The 25,213-nt window shown below is 33.3% G+C and overlaps 3 protein-coding genes and 2 non-coding genes across 7 annotated transcripts; all 5 read left to right on the top strand.

Annotated features, from left to right (window-relative positions):
• Window positions 1-700: 700 nt before the first annotated feature.
• TRNAA-AGC (transfer RNA alanine (anticodon AGC)) lies at window positions 701-773 on the top strand. Its single transcript has one exon. It is a non-coding gene; the product is annotated as a tRNA-Ala (tRNA).
• Window positions 774-994: 221 nt separating this feature from the next.
• On the top strand, window positions 995-1,067 carry TRNAA-AGC (transfer RNA alanine (anticodon AGC)). Its single transcript has one exon. It is a non-coding gene; the product is annotated as a tRNA-Ala (tRNA).
• Window positions 1,068-4,590: 3,523 nt separating this feature from the next.
• LOC140837984 (glucomannan 4-beta-mannosyltransferase 9-like) lies at window positions 4,591-8,896 on the top strand. Its single transcript, XM_073204069.1, has 9 exons — window positions 4,591-5,360; window positions 5,478-5,576; window positions 6,010-6,262; window positions 6,521-6,631; window positions 6,818-6,954; window positions 7,057-7,170; window positions 7,873-8,072; window positions 8,185-8,379; window positions 8,529-8,896. Exons 1-9 carry the CDS (start codon window positions 5,031-5,033, stop codon window positions 8,689-8,691), a joined length of 1,602 nt encoding a protein of 533 aa, XP_073060170.1. The 5' UTR covers window positions 4,591-5,030; the 3' UTR covers window positions 8,692-8,896.
• Window positions 8,897-10,266: 1,370 nt separating this feature from the next.
• Window positions 10,267-13,565, top strand: LOC140839784 (uncharacterized). 3 transcript variants are annotated; one of them, XM_073206721.1, is made up of 2 exons: window positions 10,267-13,025; window positions 13,125-13,565. In XM_073206721.1, exon 1 carries the CDS (start codon window positions 10,301-10,303, stop codon window positions 12,689-12,691), a length of 2,391 nt encoding a protein of 796 aa, XP_073062822.1. In that variant the 5' UTR covers window positions 10,267-10,300; the 3' UTR covers window positions 12,692-13,025; window positions 13,125-13,565. The 3 variants fall into 3 exon arrangements, with proteins under 3 accessions (XP_073062822.1, XP_073062824.1, XP_073062823.1); XM_073206723.1 differs by having other exon boundaries at window positions 10,267-13,050; window positions 13,212-13,565; XM_073206722.1 differs by having other exon boundaries at window positions 10,267-13,050.
• Window positions 13,566-14,832: 1,267 nt separating this feature from the next.
• On the top strand, window positions 14,833-15,820 carry LOC140839783 (peroxiredoxin-2E-1, chloroplastic). The gene has a single exon (XM_073206720.1). The coding sequence runs from the start codon at window positions 14,929-14,931 to the stop codon at window positions 15,628-15,630; it is 702 nt and encodes a 233-aa protein (XP_073062821.1). The 5' UTR covers window positions 14,833-14,928; the 3' UTR covers window positions 15,631-15,820.
• Window positions 15,821-25,213: the final 9,393 nt, after the last annotated feature.

Below are 25,213 nucleotides of genomic sequence, written 5' to 3'. Positions count from 1 at the left end.
TCCCCAGGGTCATAAAAAACTCGATCAAGATTGTGATAAGTAGGGGTCCGCACATTTCTTCCAAGTACGGCCAATGACTTTGACGCTTTCTCAAAATTCTCAAGTATATCTGCAAGATCAAGATCCATAAGAAGGTCATCTTTTTCAGACACAAGCTTTTAAATGCCGACTGAATTTACCATCTCTTCTCTCAATCTAACAATCTGCTCGTCATATATATATATATATATATATATATATATATATATATATATATATATATATATTAACAATATTTAGCATGAAGTCATGAATCTCGATACTCCAAGTGATAAAATTCCTCTAGCTGGTTCTTCAGGCTCCTGCGATGTAGTCTTACACGAACTCTTCCGTATATTACTAAACCACCACCCTGTATCTCGAAGGTATGAATACTTACCCAGCTATATCCAGTGAAATCAATCACAATTCAAAAGGAAACTTTGATGAAGAATATGGTTTGATTCCACAAATAATTGTTTTATAAATATGACTTAATCAAATTATTATATAAACTAATAAAAACTTACGAGGACCACAGCCAGAAATTTTTTTAATTAAAAAAACTAAAACTAAAACTTTTGGAAAATAGTTCATTAAATTCGATTTATTTTGATATTGCTTAAATATGATAGGTTATATTTGTTTTTAAAATATAATGATTTATCATCCGACAAGCCCAGGGGATGTAGCTCAGATGGTAGAGCGCTCGCTTAGCATGCGAGAGGTACGGGGATCGATACCCCGCATCTCCACCACTTTCCCTTCGTGGCATTATTTTTAAGCCCTTAAGAATTGGACCTGGGCCGATGAGCATATTGGAAGGCCATGCTTTAGCCAAAAAAATTTTACGTGGGCCTCCAATAAATTTATTTTCTCTAAAGCAAGGTCCAATCCAATTTGTTTTCCAGTTGGTAGCCGTTTACGTTATTGTTATTTCTTTAGATATTATTTATTATCCCAAGTAAATATTAATGGGGATGTAGCTCAGATGGTAGAGCGCTCGCTTAGCATGCGAGAGGTACGGGGATCGATACCCCGCATCTCCAACGAATTTTCTTACCGTTAAAAGTTTTAAGCCCCTTAATTAATTAATTAATAAATGGACCTGAAGTCCTCTTAATATTGGACCTAAGCCTCCCAGTATATTTTAAATGGATGCCCAATAGACAAATGTGAAGCCCTAAACAAATTTATTTTCCCTAAAGCAGGGTCCAAGTCCATTTGTTTTCCAGTAACTCCTCACTTGGCACTTAGTTTTTGGTTACATTTATTTAGATTTACTAAATTCCATAAATGAATATATCGTATAACAAATTAGATTTAATAACATTTATATAATTTAAATACTTCAAATTATACATAAATTAAACACTTTATTTCGATCATCATTTTACATTCTACCTAAGCAACCATACATGATAGTGAGGATGTTTTGTTCAATTAACGATCCATCAATATAATGGGTCTTATGTGAGACCGTCTCACGGATCTTAATTTGTGAAACGGATCAATCCTACTCGTATTCACAATAAAAAGTGATACTCTTAGCATAAACAGTAAATTGAGTCTCATGTGAGACTGTCTCACGGATCTTAATCTGTGAGACAGGTCAATCCTACCCATATTCACAATAAAAAGTAATACTTTTAGCATAAAAAATAATATTTTTTTTATTGATAACCCAAATAAAGGATCCGTCTTACAAATAGGACCCGTGAGACCGTCTCACACAAGTTTTTGCCTAAAAAGTAATATTTTTTCATGGATGACCCAAATAGAGATCCGTCTCACAAAATACGACCCGTGAGACCATCTTACACGAGTTTTTGTCTCATCAATATTGGACTAAAACAAGTGAAGAAATGGTTTGGTTTAAATCCTGTTTATTATTTGAGTATTTAATATGCATATTTTAGAATAATCTTCAAATGTTTAGTAGGATTATATTCTAGAATATTCTAAGTAAATATTTAGGTTACAAATTGTTGATATTGTGTTAGAACACTTTAGAGAAAAGATTAAATTAATTATATCAAAAAACATTAAGGCAAAAATTTGTGTGAAAATGTCTCACGGGTCGTATTTTGTGAGATGGATCTTTATTTAGACAATCCATAAAAAATATTATTTTTTATGCTAAGAGTATTACTTTTTATTGTGAATATGGACAGGGTTGACCCGTCTCACAGATTGAAATCTGTGAGACGGTCTCACATGAGACTTACTCAAACATTAAAACAAAAAATATCACACACACACACACATGTATACTAGGACTTTCAATTAAGTGCTAATTCAAACTTCTATTACTTTATTGGCAAAAACTTGTGTGAGACGATCTCACGGGTCGTATTTGTGAGACGAATTTCTTATTTGAGTCATCCATAAAAAAATATTATTTTTCATTATTTTTCATGCTTAGAGTATTACTTTTTATTGTAAATATGGATAGAGTTGACCCGTCTCACATATCAAGATCCGTGAGACGGTCTCATATAAGACCACTCTACTTTATTAAAGCACAACATGAAGAATTAATCAAGAAATATATCTAAAATTCCCCGTAAAGCGTTATAGATGAAATGCCGAATAAATATGAATTGATGCCAAAAAGATTTTTTCAATATTTACAGAAAGTTGAATTGGAGAAATTTTTAGATTGTGTGGTGAAGTTTTGTGAGGGGTACATGTGTTATTTATATTACTAGTATTTTATATCATTTATTTATTGTTTATAATCAAATATGAGATAAGAGGAATACAATGTTTTAGTACATATGGGTAGGGGTGATCACGGTGCGGTTTTACGGTTTTTTTAAAAAAATTCAAACCGAATTGCCATATGCGGTCAGTTAGTATTTTGAAAAAATAATCGCGATTTTACATGAAGAATTAGTATTACGATTTTTAGCGGTTTTTAGCGGTTGCGGTCGGTTTACGGTTTTTTTAATGAAAAATATTAGAACATATATTTTAATTTATTTAAAAAAAACAATATATTGTCTTCAAATATAAATTATAGTTCAAAGCATATAAAGATAAAAATAGATAAAACAATAATCAAGATTTAAAACTAAGTTAATAATTTAACAACACAACATACTTACAACAAAAATGACATTTATACTACTTTATCATTTTTCTACTTTCAAACTTCAAACTAAATATTATAGCAAAAGAAATAAATAATCTAATAAAATATTAATATGAAGAATAATTAAGAAGAAGATAAGTTTTATTTGTAAAAATAATAATTTTGAAGAGAGTTGAGATTTAATGAATGACAACTTCTTAATTTGAATATAGTGTTTACAAATTATTATGATTCTAGGCCAAATATTATGGCAAGCGGTTTAGACGGTGCGGTTTTTGGCAAAAAAAAATAACCGAACCACGTATGCGGTGCGGTTTACGATTACTATTTTTAATCGCGGTTTTTTTAAAATATTATAAAAAACGTTGCGGTGCAATTCGGTTCGGACGGTTCGAGTGATTAATAAAAAAATTTGATCACTCCTACAAATGGGGATGTTTTGAACTACTTTCTGCCAGCATGCGTGACAACTACAGAGTATGAAGGAAGAAACGCATTTTCTACCAACTCGATCGTAACTCCAATTTAATTTTAAAAATTTATCTGCATAAATATTATTTAAACTCTATTATTAAATTTATGAATAATAGTAAATTTAGTATATATATATATATATATATAATTCATCATGAAAATCGAGTGATGCATTTAAATTTATAACCTTTTCATCACGTTTATTTTTATAAAAAAAAAATGACCTTTATTTGTTACAAACATGTAATACAACTTGTTGTATTGTCATGTTAAGAAATGAATGTCTTGAGTGGAGAGAATGTCATTTTTCAAATTAATTTTCCGATTAACATCCATTCAACCTTCTTAAACTGTAAATTACATGATTTTTCCTTGTTTATTTATGAACATTGCCTACTTAAACTTTTCATGTGATTAATTAAAACTATCGATTATACAGTTTATTCAGATAATATATATTTTAGAGATTTATTACAATTATAAACTACTGTGGGACAAAAAAAATTACACAACATATATATAAATATCAATTTAAATATGATTTCACAATTCAGTTTATTTCAATGTAAATTTTAAACATACAACATTAATAATAATCGGGCAAAAACATGTGTGAGACGGTCTCACGAGTCGTATTTTTGTGATACGATTCTCTCCTATTTGAGTTATCTATGAAAAAGTATTATTTTTTATTATGAATATCGGACAAAAACATGTGTGAGACTTACTCTAATAATTATCATGCTAATAATAGATAATGTAAAGTCATACAATTGACAATTCGACCGTTAAAGTCAAGCTAATATTGACAATAATTTAAATTATGTACATCGAATCGAAAATAATAATAATAATCGAATAAAAAATAGAATAACAATAATAAATTCAAAAAATAGTATAGAAATGAAAAGGCAAAGGTAACAAAAACCTGAAGCCCGAAAAGAGATTCTTTAAAGAGCGATTCTCTCTGTTTCTCTCTGCACCTCTCCATCCTTCCCCTCTCTCTGTCTCTCTTTAATCCATCTGTTTATATTTCTCCATTGCTTTACCTCCATTTCTGTTGGAACCTGCATTGTTCTTTACATTAATCAAAAGGGCAGAAACCTTAGTTTTCTTGCCTCTTTTTGGCGAAGAATTGTTCAACCTGTTTTGCCTTGATCGTTGGGTTTTACAAAAGGGTTTTACGTTTAATTCTTATTCTTTTTCTGGGCTTGCATTTGAGATTCTTGCGTGTGATCTTTTTCTGAGAATAGGAGTACGAGGTGTGAGCGAGTGCTTTCTTGCATCCCAGCTCTGCCCAAATTCTTTTGCATCGTATAGAAACAAAATCTAAAGAATTTTTACACATTTATTTTGGCAAAAATCTGGTGGGATCTTTATTTTTTCTGCAGAAGCATCCCCTGTTTTCTTTTTCTAAAAACTGGGGGTAAATATTTCATAAATGGATCGATTTTCTACCGCGAACCTTTTGCCATATTCATTTTCGGGTGCAAAAGATGATATCTTGGACCGATTTATGATAATATGGGGACAGATTAGGTTGCCATTGATAGTTCCTTCGCTTCAAATCTTAGTTTTGTTGTGCTTGGCGATGTCATTTATGTTGTTTGTCGAGAGAGTTTACATGGGAATTGTCATTAGTTTGGTGAAAATATTTGGTAAAAAACCAGAACAACTGTATAAATGGGAGCCGTTAAAGGACGATTTGGAGCTCGGAAACTCGTCTTATCCAATGGTTCTTGTTCAAATTCCAATGTTCAACGAAAAAGAGGTCTCTTTTTTCTTGTGTTCTCCTTCAAATTCGATTTAAGATCACATTTTTTGCGGGTTTCATATTTTGCTGAATTATCTCTGTTTTTTTCATGCATGTCGATCGAATCTTACGCAGGTGTATCAGCTGTCAATTGGAGCTGCATGCGGGCTTTCTTGGCCGTCCGATCGTATAATAATTCAAGTTCTTGATGATTCCACAGACCCCATCGTAAAGGTTTCTACAAACAAATATCGTCTCTTTAGCATTTTCAAAATGTTTACAATTTAGCTTTTTCTTTTTTCAAATTTTTTGAACGTTGAATTTGGAACACCAAGATTCAAGTTAAAATGTATTCTGAGTTGGAAACTCATATTTTTCAAAAGATTATATTCTCACGGACAACAGTAAAACAATTAACATCATACTTTCCATAATGTAACATACAATAAAAGTATTATGAATCCAATTTTTTTACACAATAATGTTATATTATATTTCATCATGCATTAATATGTTCATTAAAATTAATAAATTCAAAATTTTAGAAAACAAATTACTCATAAGAATCACATCAATGTAACATGAAAATGGTCATATATGTGTAAATATAGGTGGTCATCATGACCGTCGTTAAGAATTTTTCTTGGTCGTGTGTGCCTTGAAATAGAATATGGTGGCTATCGAATGCCAAAGATGGGCAAGCAAAGGGATAAACATCAAGTACGAGATTCGGGACAATAGGAAAGGTTACAAAGCTGGAGCATTGAAGGAAGGCCTAACGCACTCCTACGTGAAGCAATGTGATTTCGTAGCCATTTTCGATGCAGATTTCCAACCCGAACCCGATTTTCTTTGGCGAAGTATCCCTTTTCTCGTCCACAATCCGGAACTTGCCCTCGTTCAAGCCCGCTGGAAGTTTGGTAAGAGTAATCCTACCCTGAAATTATCTTTCTTCTACGTAAATTACATATGCAAGGCCCTTAAAATGGAGCAACCCCACGTGCTGCATGAATGGTAAACATCAGTTTCTGCTTCACCTGCCGACAGTGTCTCATTTACTTATGTTGCATCTACTTTGTGATATCCTATTTTAGCAGAATTTTGCAACAAACAATCATTATTTTTTGCTAAATAATTGAAAAAAGTGTGCTCTGTTTATTGAAGTGGGCTTTTTGCAGTGAATGCGGACGAATGCTTGATGACAAGAATGCAAGAAATGTCATTGGACTATCATTTTAGTGTGGAGCAAGAAGTAGGGTCATCCACCTATGCTTTCTTTGGCTTCAATGGTACGCAAGTACTCGATTGAACATGATGCTTGCCTATATTAGACCGATCGTTTTATAATTTCCAACAGACAAAGCTATATCTCAATTTTGATCTCCTGTTAGATCGAAATCGAAACGTCGTGTCGTAATTTGTCCCTATGATGATCGTAACTTGTACTTCTACATGTTATGCTTCAAAAAAACTAGGAACGGCTGGTGTCTGGAGAATCACTGCCGTTGACGAAGCTGGGGGGTGGAAAGATCGAACGACGGTTGAGGACATGGACTTGGCTGTCCGAGCCAGTCTTAAAGGATGGAAATTCTTATATCTTGGCTCTCTAAAGGTAAAATAAAAATTATGTTTATTTTTAGGTAAAACAAAAAAAAGAATTAGCAAACCAATTACATACATCGAAATTTATTTTCTATTTTTTACTTTATTTCAGGTGAAAAATGAATTGCCAAGCACACTCAAGGCGTACCGTTACCAACAACACCGTTGGTCGTGTGGCCCTGCCAATCTCTTCAAAAAAATGTTTATGGAAATTATAAGAAACAAGGTTAAATCTCTTAATTGGGTTTATTTCATTCAAATGATTAATTGGTATGTGAAAATTTAAATTCGAAAATCTGATTTCAAGTTTTTATGCTTTAAATAAAAATAAGCTGTTTAAAATATTATAATTTATTAAACATTTTACTATAATTCTTTTTTTAAAAAAATTATATAATATTTAAGTTATAAGCTCTAACAGTTTTTTTCTTAAAATAGGTAATAATACCAGACAAACTTATAAATTTTAATTATATAAACAAAATAACTTAAATACGTATTCTCACATCCAGAAATCATCTTCTAATCCATTTCTCTTCATCGTCTTTTCCTATCCCTCTCATTTCATCACCCCTCTAATTTTTTTTAGTATATCTCACGAATCTTTATCTGTGAGATGGGTCAACTATATCGATAATTACAATAAAAATTAATACATTAGCATAAAAATAAATATTTTTTCATGGATGACTCAAATAAGATACATGTCTCACAAAATACGACCCGTGAGACCGTCTCAAACAATTTTTTGCCATTTTTTTCCTTTCTCCGATAATTTAATTTATCTTAATATTATTTAAAGAATTTAATTTCATAATAAAATGCTTTAAGAATTTAAGAACATACAAGTTATCTAAATATTTTATAAGCTCTAAAAAAAATTAAAATGACAAGCTACTTCTTTGCACTGGTTTTTACAATGTTGCAGAAAGTAAGCTTGTGGAAGAAGGTTCATGTAATATACAGCTTCTTCTTTGTAAGAAAGATTGTTGCACATCTGGTCACCTTCGTATTCTACTGCGTCGTTTTACCGGCGACTGTGTTAGTACCCGAAGTTCAGATTCCTAAATGGGGGGCCGTTTACATTCCCTCCATTGTCACTATCCTCAATGCATTCGGAACTCCTAGGTTCTGTATTTTATCGTTATTCTAATGTAGCATAAATCGTTGGATACTCGAGTTTCATTTTTTATCATCTGTGTTAACACAGAGTACCTTTTGTGCGTGTATGTGTGTGTAGGTCGCTCCATTTGCTGGTGTTTTGGATCCTTTTCGAGAACGTGTTGTCGCTACACCGTGCAAAAGCAACGTTGATCGGGCTGCTGGAGGCAGGCAGAGTAAACGAATGGATCGTCACAGAGAAACTTGGCGACGGTCACAAGTTAAAATCTGTGATGAAAGCTTCTCACCGACCAAGACTCCGGATTGGTGAAAGGTAAGAATTCTCGCAATTTTGAATCGAAGCGTGTGTGCTTGGATAGATAATCTCTATAAGAAAAAATTTAGAGAATAACTTTTTCATATTCATGTTTCGAAACGAAGGTATTTAGATCTCGCCCTACTTTCTTTTTTTTTTGTCGACAGACTCCATCTGCTGGAGCTTGCCTCGGGGGCGTTCCTCTTGTTCTGCGGTTGTTACGACTTTGGGTTCGGGACTAATCACTATTACATCTACCTTTTCGCGCAATCGTTTGCATTTTTTTTCATGGGATTCGGCTATGTCGGAACATTTGTCCCCCGAACTTGACATGAATCTGTTTCATATTGTTCTTCGAGATGGCGTTGAATTGGATCATGTGCCATTTTCAGGAGTGTGAATTTGATTTGTTTTTGTTTACTTATAGAAGTGGGAGAAGTTGTCATTTAGTTTAGGCTAAATGCAAGAGTTCGAGCTTGGACTTGAATGAAATATCCTTTGTAGTAGATATAATGACGCATAAAAACTTTGGTGAGACGGTCTCATAAGTCAATTTTGTGAGGCAAATATTCTATTGAAGTTAATCTTGAAAAAATATTATTTTAATGTATTATTACTTATTATTAACCAATGTCATTGATAAAGATCCATAAAATCTTCCGATAAGGTGATAAGGTAACATATATTCGTTTCACTTGCTAAATTATTAATTGGGAAAAAAAAATTATTAAACACTCTTTACAAATTATATTTGCGTCCCCGCAAAACTTTTGTCAACTATTTTCCTATCTTAGGCAAATATTAGTAATTCTAAGTGTTTCTCATCAAAATTTTACATATTTTTCTCAATAGATAGGATCAATATCCTTTTAATTTATTCATATGTTATTTTAGATGTAAAAAATAATGATTAAATCAAATATTATATAAAAAATTATTTTTATATATAAAAAGAAAAACTAAAATAATTAATTGAAAATAAAAATATATTATTTATATGTAACATTTATTTCTAAAATAATTTATTTATAAGATTTAGAATATTGACTTTATTTTTGTTAATCTTAAATATTTAACTACTAGATAATGAAGTTATTTATAACTATATAAATATTATGCTATTGAGTCTTATGACAAATATTTGTGTGAGACGGTCTCACGGGTCGTATTTGTGAGACGGATATCATATTTGGGTCATCAATGAAAAAATATTATTTTTTATGCTAAGAATACTACTTTTTATTGTGAATATGGGTAGGGTTGACCCGTCTCACATATTAGGATCCGTGAGACGGTTTCACATGAGACTCACTCGAGTCTCATATCATTTTTATAGAATATTTATGTAATCAAATACCTGAAAAATGTTTTACTTTTACATGAATATTTATATAATATATTATACACACGATACGTGTAACGCGTATACCACGTTTACTAATATGTATAATGAGTCGCATTTTTTCTTGAGGCAGATAATTCAATGCAATTGTTTAAAATTACTAATTTTCAGTTCTCTTGAAAGAGTAGTTAGAGTCATTAATGATTATTGCAAATTATTCATGCTTTGAATCATAAGTTTGGAATCCCTTGTCTCTATGTAGTTGCATAAAAGAAACGTGTTTTGATAAGTTTTTAAAAAGGGTTTAAAATAATAATGTTTATATTTAAATATTTATTAATGAAAACATTTTTTCTTATATTTTTTAAAGTTGAAATTAAACAAAAAAAAAATTTCCATTTTGAATTTTTTTAAAATTCATAATCGCAAAGTATATATATTATCGAAGAATATAAAACCTACTTGACCACAAATTTAATGGACTGGACCAGAAGATTGGATCCTTACTCCACCCTCCCCAGAGTCTAGGCCCAGGCCCAAACAATTGCAAAATTAAAAAGGGCCCTTCAGGCGTTCAGAGCTGAAAGCAGAGTAAAAATGGCGAGGCGTCTTCCCCCTGTCCTTCCCTCCAAATTTCGTTCTCCACCTCCCTCCCAAGCCTTCTACTGCTCTTACGCCGTAGCCTCGGAAACTCAGACCCCGATACAAGAGGAGCTTCGGAAGTTCGGGGTTTTAGTTCACCAAAACCGCACCGAAACAGCAAAAAGGCTCCTCCAAGAACTCACCGTTGTGCACTCTGTTTCGCAACTCTTTGCTGCCTTCTCGCAGTCCTCTCCTCCTGCAAGTGTGAAGCCTGTTTTTTCCAATACGCTGTTAACGATTTATGCTGAATCCAAGCTCTCCAATGAGGCTGGCGAACTGTACAGTTTGATTAGAAGAGATGGTAATTTCCCTTCCCTCTCTGCTTTTAATTTGTTTCTGGAATCTTTGGTGAACTTGAGGCAGTTTAAAAAAGCCATAGAGATATTTAATGAAGTTGTCAATGCTGGTATTTGGGTGGATGCGTTTAGTTACGGAAAAGCTATACAATCGGTGGTGAAGTTGGGAGATTTAAAGAAGGGTTTGGATTTGTTGAATCAGATGAAGAGATGCGGGGTGATGCCCAATGGTTTTGTGTATAATGTATTGATTGGCGGGTTGTGCAAGGAAAGAAAAGTGGACGGTGCGAAGAAGTTGTTCGATGAAATGCTCGAGAGGAATGTCAGGCCCAATAGAGTGACTTATAATAGTCTAATTGATGGGTGTTGTAAAGCTGGGGATTTAGAGGGGGCATTTGATTTCAGAGAGAAGATGAAAAATGATAAAGTGGAACCTAATATTTCAACTTATAACACTTTGCTTAGTGGGCTTTGTAAAATGGGGAGAATGGAGGAATCCAACAGGATTTTGGAGGAAATGGCAGCCCATGGGTTTGGGCCTGATGGATTTACTTATAGTATTCTTTTTGATGGGCATGTGAGGGGTGGGAATGCAGAGGCTTCATTGGCGTTATATGAAGATGCTACAAGACATGGGGTGAAGATTAATGAGTATACCTGTAGCATTTTGTTGAATGGATTATGCAAGGAAATGAAGATGGATAAAGCAGAGGAGTTATTGAGAAAGTTTAAGGAATCGGGGGTTGTTTTGACTGAGGTGATGATGAACACCATTCTTAACGGTTACTGCAAACTAGGGCTTATTGACAAGGCATTTCGGATTATTGATGAAATGGGAATTGCAGGGGTGAAACCTAGTTGCATCACTTATAATACAGTGATCGGCATGTTCTGTAGTTTAGGACAGATGGATAATGCAAACGAGTGGTTCACGAAGATGGTAGCTGCTGGAATTTGTCCAAGTGTGCAGACATATAACATCTTAATAAATGGCTATGGAGATAGTTGTCAGTTTGAAAGATGTTTAGAGATTCTCGAGGAAATGGAAAATAATGGGATCAAGCCTACTGTTGTCACCTATGGTTCTGTGATAAATAATTTATCCAAGAAGGGGAGGCGTCTTGAAGCAGAAGTCATTTACCATGACATGCTGAACAGAGGCATTTCTCCAAATGTGCAAATATACAATATGCTGATAGACAACCATTGCACGGGAGGGAGTATTAAAGATGCTTTCAATGTTTTGGATGAGATGGTAAAAAGTGACATATTGCCAACCGTTGTGACGTACAATGCACTAATCAATGCGCTCTGCAAAAAGGGTAGGGTTGTAGAAGCTGAAGAAATTGCCTCGAATATCCTGAGTAAAGGTTTAAGCCCTGATGTCATCACATATAATTCATTAATATCTGGTTTCTCAGATGCTGGAGACATAGACAAGTGTTTGAATTTATACGAGAAGATGAAAACTTCAGGCATTAAGCCTACAGTAAACACATATCATCCTCTTATAAGAATATGCAAAAAAGAAGGATTAGGTCTCGTGGAGAAAATTGTTCAAGAAATGTGCCAGAGAGATCTGATTCCAGATCGAATTTTGTACAACGAACTCATCCGTTTTTGTGTTGAGCAAGGTGACATTCATAAAGCTACTGCCTGGTACAGTGAGATGTTGAATCGGGAAATTCTTCCGGACAAAATGACTTATACTAGCTTGATCATGAAATGCTTAAAAGAGAGAAACCTGCAAGGTGCGAGGGATCATTTTGATGAAATGTGTATCAAAGGATTGGCCCCCAATGATGAGACTTTTAATACACTAATTGTTGGACATTGCAAGCTTAAGGATTTTGATGGGGCATGCCTGTGGTACAAAGAAATGTTGAAGATTGGCTTTCTACCATCTGTTCATGTTTGTAACGAGCTACTTTCTGGACTTAAAGAGGAAGGAAGATTAAAGGAGATTGAAACCATCTGCGCTGAAATGAGTATCAAGGGAGTTAATGTTTTGAGATTGAATGAGGATCCTTCAGCTGCTGTAAAAATGTAGTCTTGACGTTTTTCAGATTCTAATTCTGTTTCCTTTATGGCTCACATGTGCTCTAGGAGATTGTGTTCTTTCATGCCGGTAGAAGCTGGATAAAAATATGTGACCCCCCACAACTTTGACCAATTTTAATATCCTAACTGTAGGAGTGTTGTTCTTTTCTGTTTCCACTTGCAGGCGGTGAACTCCTAATGTTGTACTCCCGTGTGACATTTGATTTAAAAAAAAAATTTGGTCGATAAACTAATAGAGCATGACAGTCTCTCAACTATCAATTACAAGGAGCAGAGCATCGGTGTTTCTGAGGTTGATGAATGGTTTGGAAAGTTGAATCAATGTAAGTTAGTCAATACAAGTTCCAGGTAAGGTTAGTGCATGAAATCGCTCTTTCAGTTCTTGCAGTTATTTTAAGTTGTTTATGTTCTTGAGATACTAGGGTTTTCGCCTTTGAGAAAAGGCAATTGAAAGAGAGAAAACTATCCTCGTCGTTGTTCCCTGGGCTTCCACCCCAACTCGCTTGCAGAAACATCTTCCGGGAATTATGGAAAAAGCTGCCGACTTTAAGGCAAAAGGGGTGGAGACCATCGCTTGTATTTTGGTCAACAATTCATTTGTGATGAAGGCGTGGAAGGAGAATTTGAAAATGGGTGATGAAATGCCGTTGCAGAGGGGACGGAAATGGGACTTTCAAGAAGCCAATTGGTTGTGATTATTTTGGTCAACAGTGCATTTGTGATTGTCTAATTTCAGAGAACTTGTGTATTTTTATATTACTAAAATTTATCAAATCTGTTCATATTAAATATCTAGTAGAAACAAAAGAAATCATATTATATTCTTTGTGAAAAACTCTTTCTTCTCCATTCAAAAAAATTCAAAAGAATTGCTTACTATTGTATATCAGTGACTATTAAATTCTCTGTGAGAATTTTTTTCCTTTCTTCTTTCAAGAAATCAACGAAGTTGCTCATATTATTTGTTGGTAATTCATGTATGTAATTAAATTATATTCATGTTTTCTTATGAAATCCATATTAATTACTTGCGTGCATAAATTTTTTTATTTATTCTTTTACACTTATTTCAAAATAGATCATGAAATTTCACCAATTTTTTTAACAACCCGAAGTGATTCACTATAGGTTATTTACAAAAGGACAAAATAGAAGAAAAAACATTGATATTGATTTGTCATTAATGTTTATTGTTGATCGTTTAGTGCATGTAATACTGAAATTAGCTTCGTAATGAACCAAAATCATGTATTTTATTTTTTTTTATTAGATATTGAACTTTCCAGTTAATGAATAAAAATACTATCTTGAACGAGAATCTTACTATCAAGGAAAAATCGTCTCGTGTACCAAAGGCAAACTTTTTGTGCACTAGATAGGATTACCACTCAACAAAGCGAGAGCATGAATAGTGTTTTGAAAAAATATGTAAATTATAAAAACAATCTTTTGCAGGTTTTACAATATTTTTATGGAGTTAAATCATGATCGTCGCTACGAATACTTAAAAGCTGATTTGATGACAGAGGAATGTCCAAGCAAAATGTCAGTCTCAAAGTAAGCAAGGAAAAACAAAGTTTGGAGAATGAATGCAATCAAATTACAGTGAAAGGAGGGATTTGATTATTTGATTTATCGTATTTATTTTGATTTAACAATCGGTGTTGGATTTATGTTATTTGTTTGTTTTTCTATATGTAATTTTCGTTGTTGATTTATGGGTTTTTTATTTGGTGTTTATGTATAAAAAAATTTAAAATTTATATGTTCTTATCAACATTATAAATGGTATTTCCTTCAAGTTTTGTGTTTCTAATTTAATGGATGAAAATACAATTTGTTAAATTCTTATTTTGGTTTAGTAGAAATGATATGGAAAGACTTCCCTTTTATTTTTCGAAATGTAACAAGGAAATAATTGACACATGCGTAAAGCTAATATTAAAAAAAATTAAAAATATGTTACAAATTCTGTTTCTCAAATATTTAATCAAAGGCGTCTTTATAATAATTTTTTTAAAATACTAAATTAAAATTAAAAAAAAATTAATCCAAATAGTTTATTCAAATATCTGTGTGTAATTTGGAGAAAAATAAACTCAGAGGGTCAAAATACGAATTTACTTCATTGTTACGTCCGCCGAAATCTCAAAATCCATCCGTCGAAGCCAACCACCCCACATTTTCCGAACCCAAAACATTTTCTCCTTCGGAAAACCGCAGCAAATGGCAGCCTCCGCCGCGACGACAGCTTCAATCGCCATCGCAAAGCTCTTCACTCCATCCTCTTCCAAGTTCAAACAACCCCTTTGCGCCTTCTCCCAGTTCAAAACTCCTACCTCCCTCTTTTCCTCATCTTTCGCCGCTCTGCCCCTCCACCCCCACCGCCGCACCCGCCCTCAATACTTGAGATTCTCCACTGCTCCTAAGATCTCCGCCGCCATCTCTGTCGGTGACAAGCTTCCGGACGCCACACTATCCTACTTCGACTCGTCCGACGAGCTCCAAACCATCTCCATTTCCGACCTCACCGCCAAAAAGAAAACTATACTCATCGCCGTTCCGGGGGCTTTCACTCCGACTTGCTCGCAGAAACATCTTCCTGGATTTGTGGAAAAAGCTGCCGAGTTTAAGGCGAAAGGTGTTGACACTATTGCTTGCATTTCGGTCAACGATGCATTTGTGATGAAGGCTTGGAAGGAGAATTTGCAAGTGGGTGATGAAGTGCTGTTGCTGAGCGACGGAAATGGGGATTTTACGAAGGCAATTGGTTGTGAACTGGATTTGAGTGATAAGCCAGTGGGGCTGGGTGTGAGGTCGAGGAGGTACGCTATCTATTTGGAAGATGGGGTTGTGAAAATCTTGAATCTGGAGGAGGGTGGTGCTTTCAATGTGAGCAGTGCAGAGGATATGCTCAAGGCTCTTTAATTTCATGGTTTCGGTTCTACTTCTGACATTGAGTGCTCGTTTTTCATTCCAGTTCTTTTGAGTTTTGACGGTGAAGTGACATCTTACTTTCTTAGTTTAATAAATTGGGAAATTATCATCTAGAGAACTGTTATCATGGATCATGATGCAATGCTAAGGCTTGTTGTTGTGCATGATTTTTAATGGTTTATTTCGTCGCTTATTTGTCTTCTACTATTTTAATCCATATGCTTGGATTGATTGATTCTTGTTTCTATCATTGAACTGATTGATTCTTGTTTCTATCATTGAACCAAGAAAAGCATGTAGGACAACGAAAATGCGTGAATATAGGTGCATATGAGCTATTGCTTGTCTATTCAAATCCACTCTTATATGTAGAATTGACTTTCTTTGAAAATGTCTTCTGTCGAATGAAGTCTTTTGTGTCTGGAAGCCAGTGCTTTGGAGTATCCAAAACTTGACATACTGCTTTTCGAAGGACGTGTTGGAAAACTATATACAGCAAATTCTGTATTCATAGTGTTCTCTAATATCCAAAATGTGACATACTGGTTTATCTAATATGTATATGTATTTAAGCTGATGCTTGAACGAGCTGAGTGTAATTGGCACACATGACCATATAGTGGTATTGTGTATGTTCTTAAAGGTGTTGTCCAATGGCTTTATTTCATGAAATATGCGAGTGATTCTTCTAAACTGGTTGGGACTAATGGAATTTGAGGAGTTACTACTAAAATTTTGAACCTGATATTGTTGGTTTAGAGTTCAAGTATAGATACAGCTTCATTAGTTGATTCCTGGTCTTGAAATCAGTTTGTTATAGCTAAGAAGCACTCTCCATGAGTCCTTAAATGGATGTGGGAATGCTCAGATTTTGTGGTTCGATTCGATAGTTGGATATGGTATTGTCCATCTCCCCTCTTGATATTGTCCATCTCCCCTCTTGCCCGAGAAGAATTATAAAAATTTGGGCCCTGTTTGGACAAATATTATTTAAATTTGAAAGAATGAAGATGTGAATATAACGGCGGATGAGCCAAGTGCCAAGTGGTTATTGATCGGCCCATGAGCTCATAGGTTCACTTTGGGATGTAATTACGTCAAATTAAATCGAAAATGGAGAAAAAATAAGGTCTTGGCTTGATTTGAATAATGAACAATTAAATATTTTGTAGCTCAGATTTTATTCGAATTAGAGATCAAATAACTGAGCTCAGCCTGAAGCATATTAGCATTTTTTTAAAGTTCACTATAAAATGAAGTCTCAAAAAATTCTAAATATATTTATTTAATATATAACTATGCTATATCATGCTGTTACTAAAATCATAAAGCTCCAGAGTGCTCGTAAATTATTGAACAACGTGAGTTGGGTACGAATCTGCTCAAAAAAGTTTGTTATAGTTTATCTTAGAGTTTGATAATTTCATATGAAAATCTTATATTTTTAAAACCGACTTCAAAAACTCTCAATTGACACCCGATTCGTTTATTCCTCTGGACTTTTGATTTGGGTTTCGTGTTCGATGTGTCAATGTTTGATGTTTATGAAGTTGATAATAGTCGTAGCATAAAAAATAATACTTTTTGATGGATGATCCAAATAAGAGATCCGTCTCACAAATACGACTCGTGAGACCGTCTCACACAAGTTTTTGCCAATATACAATCATGTCATACATAAATAAGGAATTGACAATACTAAAAAAATTAATTAATGACTCAAAAATCGAATTAAAGGCATCCACAATTGTGGATATTTGGAATCTTATGTCATCCACACTCCAAATGTCCTAACTAAATTTCATATATTTCAACCTTCTACATCAATTGTTAGTTACATCACTTGCACATAAGGCCATCTCCAACCCATAAATCTATTTTGGTGCAGTTTCTGCACCAAAATAGTGCAGTTTCTGCACCAAATATAACATTCATCTCCAACCCATTTACTTCAAATCTTACATTAAAAAAATATATTCCTAAAATATTCTTTTTGTTTACTATTTATTTTTAAATTTAACAATATAATTATAATTAATGTTAATATTAGTATTATAATTATAATTTTATTTTTATTAATAGTTAAATTTATTTATTTGATTCTTATATATTAACTCTGATATTTATAATACGAATTAATACAAATGCTTCATTATTAAAATTGACATAATTTTAATACAGATAATTTATTTTTAGAAATTAATATGAATCCAAATTCAAACATCTGAACAATTATATTCCTTCCAAAAATGATCAATTAAAGCATTTCGTAGTGCATAGTGAGCATACGAATTAATACAAATGCTTCATTATAAAAAGTGAATTGTATTGTTATATTAATTTTTTGCATTTGTATTTAATTATATTATTTATAAATCATTAAATCAAATTATTCATTAATTATTAATAATTAACATAAATAAATATTTAAAAATCAATAATTATTATTCTTTATTTTTTATTATTAAATATCTATTTATATAAATAATAAAATATATATTGTACTATTATTTAAATAATCTTGATATTTTTTTAATATAAATAGTTATATACAAAAAACAAAAAAAAAAAATATATATATATATATAACCCTTGCGCCAAATTGGCGCAAGGGCCTTCCTCTGCGCCAAATTTGGCGCAGAGGAAGGGGGCTTGCACCAAAATGGTGTTTTGCACCATTTTGGTGCAACTTGCAAGGTTGGAGATTAGGGATGTCAATGGGGCGGGTATGGGGCGAGTATGGCTAAACCCAAGACCCACCTCATGAAGAAAACTTAGACCCATTACCCACCCCACCCCGGTTAAATATTCTTCAGACCCACCCCACCCCGAATACGAAACGGGTCCGGATAGACCCGTGAGACCCGAATTTTTTTAAAATGAAAACAATAATATTTTTCTCACAAGACTGAATTATGAAACAAAAAATTTTCTAAATAGAATTCAATAGAAAACTAATTCATATCTTCAACCACACTTAATAATAAAAAACAAATTATTTTTATGACATAAAAAATTACATAAAAAAGAGATATTAGCATATAGTTAATAGTTATAGTGGTGTAGGGTTTTATTTATAATTGATCTACCTATTTGGATAATAAACTAAAGTCCAACCCAATTAAAAATTCAATTAACTTAAAGAATCAAATATGTCTATGGTTGACTTTGAAATGAGTTGCTAAAAAATGAAAATTAATAAAACTAAAACCCTATAATATTTATATCTACATATACGGGGTGGGTATGGGGCGGGTATTATAGGACCCATGACCCGCCCCATACCCAGATGAGTCTGAAAAATTAGAACCCGAGACCCTCCCCATGACCCATTTAATATGCCCAAACCCGTCCAGATGGGACGGGTCCATTGCGGGTCCGAGTTTTACCCAGACCCATTGACATCCCTATTGGAGATGCTCTAAGCATCCATGCGCAGAGTACCCAATTATTAGAATCACAACATTATTATTATTATTATTATTTGTATGTGAGAGAATGTAATTGGTTGATATTTTATTTGAAGATTTTTATATTGTTTGGAGAAATTGGTCTGTATTTGTAATCATTTTTTCCAAAATTGGATTATATAATTACCTTTCGGCATGCCTTTTTTTCAGAATCACGATTCACGACTGCTGAACAACCCCAGCATGTGAAATGAATGGGAGAAGCTCATGGTTCATGATGTTTCTTTCGTGTGACTGTTTCTTTTTATTTATTCGTTCACTTTTAAAATATTATTAATGTTAAATATACTTGAAAATTTTACTTTTTATTCATTTAGTTATGATTAGATTTTTCGTTAGACGGTCTCACGAATTTTTAGACGGGTCAACCATACCGATATTCACAATAAAAAGTAATATTTTAGCATAAAAAGTAATATTTTTTCATGGATGACTCAAATAAGATACATGTCTCATAAAATACAACTCGTAAGACCGTCTCACGCAAATTTTTGTCTTTAGTTATTCTAGAAAGATAAGCCCGACACTCGTGAGATATGTGGCTCCATCTCTATATTGTACGGATATAATAAGATATTGTTTGAGATAATTTTTGTTTATTTAAAAATGAATTTTTTAGAAATTATTTTTAAAACGAGTGAGAAGTAAAAGTATGGAGTGCTTAAAAATAAAAATCTAAAACTAATATAAGTTAAAGTTTGAGTATTTGGAGAAAAATTATTTCCAAACTTATTTTTGAATAAAATGACAACAATATTTTTAGTTTATATAATATTTATATTTTTTAATTATTTAAATTTTGATAATTATACTATCGACAATATATTTATATCGAAAACACTAAAAAAAAATTATTATCCCTCTTCCTTCAAAAACACTAACATACAAACATTTTAGTGGAATATTCTTGAGATATTTCCTTGTTAGGTGGCCGCTGCGAGTTGGACTTCTTGGGGGAAAAAAATTAAAACCTCCTTCGACTTAATATAATTTTCATACTGGTATATATATATATATTGTTGTGAAAAAGTAAAAATTTACGGTAAAAAGTAAAAATCTCAAACTCTCAAAATTATCAAACTACACACTTTATAATATTTTTCTCTCAACTCAATTGTTATTTTCTTCACAAATGAGTGCTCTATTTATAGAGTTTCATATACAAATATTCCAAAATAAATTACCTCATTACATACATCATCACACACTAATTTTCAATATTCAACACCTAATTTTACCTAATTTTCAACATTCAACATTCAACATTCAACATTCAACATACACAATTTAATATTATATTTTCAACACTCCCCCTTGTGATGATGATCATAATGATTGTCTTCATTACGTGTTTTTATACTGCCTCGTTAAAAACCATACTTGGAAAAACCCATTGGGATAAAAACCATAGTAAGGGAAAAAGAGTGCAGTCACGTAAACTCTCCCTGATGTTGACATGAACAATTCTTCACAAATTTCGTAGATTGCGCATCCCAATATTATATATGTGCTTTCTGAATATTGACGTAGGAAGTGCCTTTGTGAAGAGATCTGATGAGTTTTCACTTGATCGAATGTGACGAACATCAATACATTTATTCTTCTCAAGCTCCTTGGTGAATGCGAAGAACTTAGGAGGAATATGTTTAGTTCTGTCGCTTTTTATGTATCCTTCTTTCATTTGAGCAACACATGCAGCATTATCTTCATATAGTATCACAGGTTTCTCGTCGAATGATAATCCGCATGAGATTTGGATATGTTGGGTCATTGATTTTAACCACACACATTCACGGCTTGCTTCATGTAGTGCAATAATCTCGGCATGATTTGATGAAGTTGTTACTAGTGTTTGTTTCTGTGAACGCCAAAGAAATTGCAGTGCCTCCACGAGTAAATACATATCCAGTTTGGGAACGTGCCTTGTGTGGATCAGATAAGTATCCAGCATCGGCAAAACCAATTATACTTGGATTAGCATCTTTTGAATACAAAAGTCCCAAGTCTGTCGTTCCTCGTAGATAACGGAATATATGTTTAATTCCGTTCCAGTGTCTCTTTGTTGGATATGAGCTAAATCTTGCCAACAGATTCACGGCAAAAGATATATCAGGCCTTGTACAATTTGTAAGGTACATAAGGGCACCGATGGCACTTAGATATGGTACTTCTGGACCAAGAATATCTTCATCATCTTCACATGGACGGAATGGATCTTTTTCTATGTTTAATGATCTAATAACCATTGGAGTACTTAAAGGATTTTCTTTATCCATATTAAAACGTTTAAGAATCTTTTCTGTATAATTTGTCTGGTGAACAAACATTCCACATTCTTTTTGTTCAATTTGTAAACCTAGACAATACTTGGTTTTTCCAAGATCCTTCATTTCAAATTCTTCCTTTAAGTATGACACAACTTCTTGAATTTCCTTACTCGTTCCAATGATGTTTAAATCGTCAACATATACAGCAATAATTACGCATCCGGATGTTGTTTTCTTAATGAAAACACAAGGGCATATTGAATTGTTTACATATCCCTTTTTCATCAAATGATCACTTAGTCGATTATACCACATTCGACCTGATTGCTTTAACCCATATAACGATCTTTGTAATTTCACAGAATAACATTATCTGGGTTTTGAACTTTGTGCTTCAGGCATCTTAAATCCTTCAGGGATTTTCATATATATATATATATTACTATCAAGTGATCCATATAAGTAAGCTGTAACAACATCCATAAGACGCATTTCTAAATTTTCAGATACCGCCAAGCTAATCAAATACCGAAACGTAATTGCATCCATCACAGGAGAATACGTTTCTTCATAATCAATTTCAGGCCTTTGAGAAAAACCTTGTGCAACAAGTCGAGCTTTATATCTTACTATTTCATTTTTCTCATTTCGCTTTCGAATAAAAACCCATTTGTATCCAACAGGTTTTACACCTTCAGGTGTAAGGACTATAGGTCCAAAAACATTACGTTTATTTAGCGAATCCAATTCAACCTGGATGGCATCTTTCCATTTTATCCAATCCTGCCGATTTTTACATTCACCAAAAGATTTTGGTTCATGATCTTCGTTATCATTTATGATGTTGATTGCCACATTATAAGAAAATATATCATCAATTTCATCTATATCTTTTCGGTTCCATATTTTTCCAGTATTAATGTAATTGATAGAGATTTCATGATTCTCGTCAGTTTGTGGTTCTGACAGAACATTTTCATCATCATGTGTTTCTTCAGGAACACCATTCTCTATTTTGTGATCATCATGTGTTTCTTCAGAAACATCATTCTTTATTTTGTGATCATCGTGTTTCTCTATGAATTTTCTTTTTCGAGGATTTTTATCCTTGGAACCGACTGGCCTTCCACGCTTCAGGCGTTTAATGACATCATGAGTATCTTCCATTTGTTTCTTTGGAATTTCAATTCGAGCAGGGGCATTTGCAGCATGTATATATGATTTAGTTACCCCTTTTGTGTCTGCAAATGCATCTGGTATTTGATTTGCTATTCTTTGCAAGTGCATAATTTGCTGTACATCCTTTTCACATTGTTTTGTTCTTGGATCCATATGTAACAATGATGATACATACCACGTAATTTCCTTTTCGGTATGTTTCTGTTCTCCCCCTAACATTGGGAAGATTTCCTCATTAAAATGACAATCAGCAAAACGTGCTGTGAACACGTCTCCTGTCTGAGGTTCAAGATATCGAATGATTGATGGACTATCATAACCGATATAAATTCCAACCTTTCTTTGAGGTCCCATTTTCTTTCGTTGCGGTGGTGCAATAGGCACATACACCATACATCCAAAAATTCTCAGATGAGAAATGTCTGGTTCTTGACCAAATGCAAGCTGTAATGGGGAGTATTTATGATATGCACTTGGTCTGATGCGAATTAATGCAGCGGCATGTAAAATTGCATGTCCCCATATAGAAATAGGGAGTTTTGTTTTCATAATCATTGGTCTAGCAATCATTTGCAGACGTTTAATCAATGATTCAGCCAATCCATTCTGTGTATGTACATGAGCAACAGGATGCTCAACAATGATTCCCATAGACATACAATAATCATTGAAAGTCTGGGAAGTAAATTCACCAGCATTATCAAGTCTAATTTTCTTGATTGTATAATCGGGAAATTGATTCCTCAATTTTATTATTTGAGCAAGTGATCTTGCAAATGCAACATTTCGAGTTGACAATAAACATACATGTGACCATCTGCTGGAGGCATCAATCAATACCATAAAGTATCTGAATGGTCCACATGGTGGATGAATTGGTCCACAAATATCACCCTGAATACGTTCAAGAAACATTGGTGATTCAGTTTGGATTTTACCTGGTGATGGTCTTATAATAAGTTTTCCGAGAGAACAAGCTTTACATTGAAACTTATTATTCTGAAAGATCTTCTGGTCTTTCAACGGATGACCATGTGTATTTTCTATAATTCTTCGCATCATTGTTGAACCAGGATGTCCCAATCGATCATGCCAATTGGTTAATATCAAAGAATTATCAACTACCATGTTTGATTCAATGGGACTTATATGTGTATAATGCAATCCAGTAGGGAGCATTGGTAGTTTTTCAATCACATATTTCTTTCCTGATTTATATGTGATAAGACACATATATTTCTCATTCCCTTCATTCATTGTTTGAGTATCATACCCATGGGAATATATATCATTAAAACTCAACAAATTTCTTTTCGATTGTGGTGAATATAAAGCATCATTGATCAAAAATTTTGTACCATTAGGTAACAAAAATTGTTCTTTACCACATCCTTTAATCAAGTCTACAGGACTTGATATTGTATTCACCGTTGTTTTTGTTGGTTTTAGTTCCAAGAAATATCTTTTATCTCGGAGGATAGTGTGAGTTGTACCACTATCAGGTATGCAAAATTCAGCTTTGCTCATAGCATTTTCCATATTTGAACTTCAAAAAAATATGCAATGAAATAAATTACTGACAATATATATTTAAATATAACACATTTCATAATTATACAATAAAACATTATTCTATGAATACATGAAAAATAAATTATTGTACATTTATATTCTACCATTATATTGTTCATTTTCAGAGAAATCGTTGAGAAAATCTGCAGCATCAATGTTGTTCATTTCTATCCCACCAACATATTGATCATTTCCAGAGAAATCATTCATAAAATCACCAACATCAAGATGAGTTGAATCACTCAAACGGTCACTGCGTTCAGTGAAGTTGGTCTCCTTTTCTTTCCCCTTTAATGATTCTTTATAAAGTTTACAAAGGTGCTCAGGGGCTCGACAAACTTTGGACCAATGTCCTGGAGTACCACATCTGAAACAAGAACTTTCATATCTTTTTGATTGATTCTCATTTACACTTGTATTCTCATGATGTCTTTTCTGTGGATGGTTTGGGACGCTCTTTTGATATGAGTTATAAAAATAACTATCTCTATTATTTTCAAAACCACGGCCGCGTCCACGACCACGACCAATTCCACGTCCACGTCCACGTCCACGTCCACGACCTCGACCTCGACCAAAACCTTGTCTTTGAAATTGATTTTGGTTTCCAGGTTTAAATTCATTTTTACTTACAGCATTTACTTCTGGAAATGCTGTTGATCCAGTGGGTCGGGACTGATGATTTCTCACTAGAAGCTCGTTGTTCTTTTCCGCCACAAGAAGACAGGCGATGAGTTCAGAATATCTGGCAAATCCACGTACTCTATATTGTTGCTGTAGAGTAATATTTGATGCATGAAATGTGGAAAATGTTTTTTCAAGCATCTCAGATTCAGTAATCTCATGGCCACAAAATTTCAATTGCGAGATTATTCTATACATCGCCGAATTGTAATCACTGACTTTTTTAAAGTCTTGGAATCTCAACGTATTCCATTCATCCCGGGCGGTCGGAAGTATAACTTCCCTTATATGTTCAAATCTCTCTTTTAATCCCTTCCACAAAGCCATGTGATTTTTTTCAGTCAGATATTCACATTTCAATCCATCGTCGAGATGTTGACGTAAAAATATTATGGCTCTTGC

The sequence above is a fragment of the Primulina eburnea genome, chromosome 8, assembly GCF_022965805.1.
Source record: "Primulina eburnea isolate SZY01 chromosome 8, ASM2296580v1, whole genome shotgun sequence".
In the NCBI taxonomy this organism is placed as follows: Eukaryota; Viridiplantae; Streptophyta; class Magnoliopsida; order Lamiales; family Gesneriaceae; genus Primulina; species Primulina eburnea.
The sequence above is the reverse complement of the archived record's forward strand: the minus strand, read 5'-3'. Positions and strand labels throughout refer to the sequence as shown.

Bases quoted from the DNA above. Each gene is read 5' to 3' on its own strand.
- LOC140837984 (XM_073204069.1), top strand. From the start codon at position 5,031: ATGGATCGATTTTCTACCGCGAACCTTTTGCCATATTCATTTTCGGGT. The intron at 5,361-5,477 runs GTCTCTTTTTTC...AATCTTACGCAG, and splicing joins CAATGTTCAACGAAAAAGAG to GTGTATCAGCTGTCAATTGG. The intron at 6,632-6,817 runs GTACGCAAGTAC...CAAAAAAACTAG, and splicing joins TGCTTTCTTTGGCTTCAATG to GAACGGCTGGTGTCTGGAGA.
- LOC140839783 (XM_073206720.1), top strand. From the start codon at position 14,929: ATGGCAGCCTCCGCCGCGACGACAGCTTCAATCGCCATCGCAAAGCTC.
- LOC140839784 (XM_073206721.1), top strand. From the start codon at position 10,301: ATGGCGAGGCGTCTTCCCCCTGTCCTTCCCTCCAAATTTCGTTCTCCA.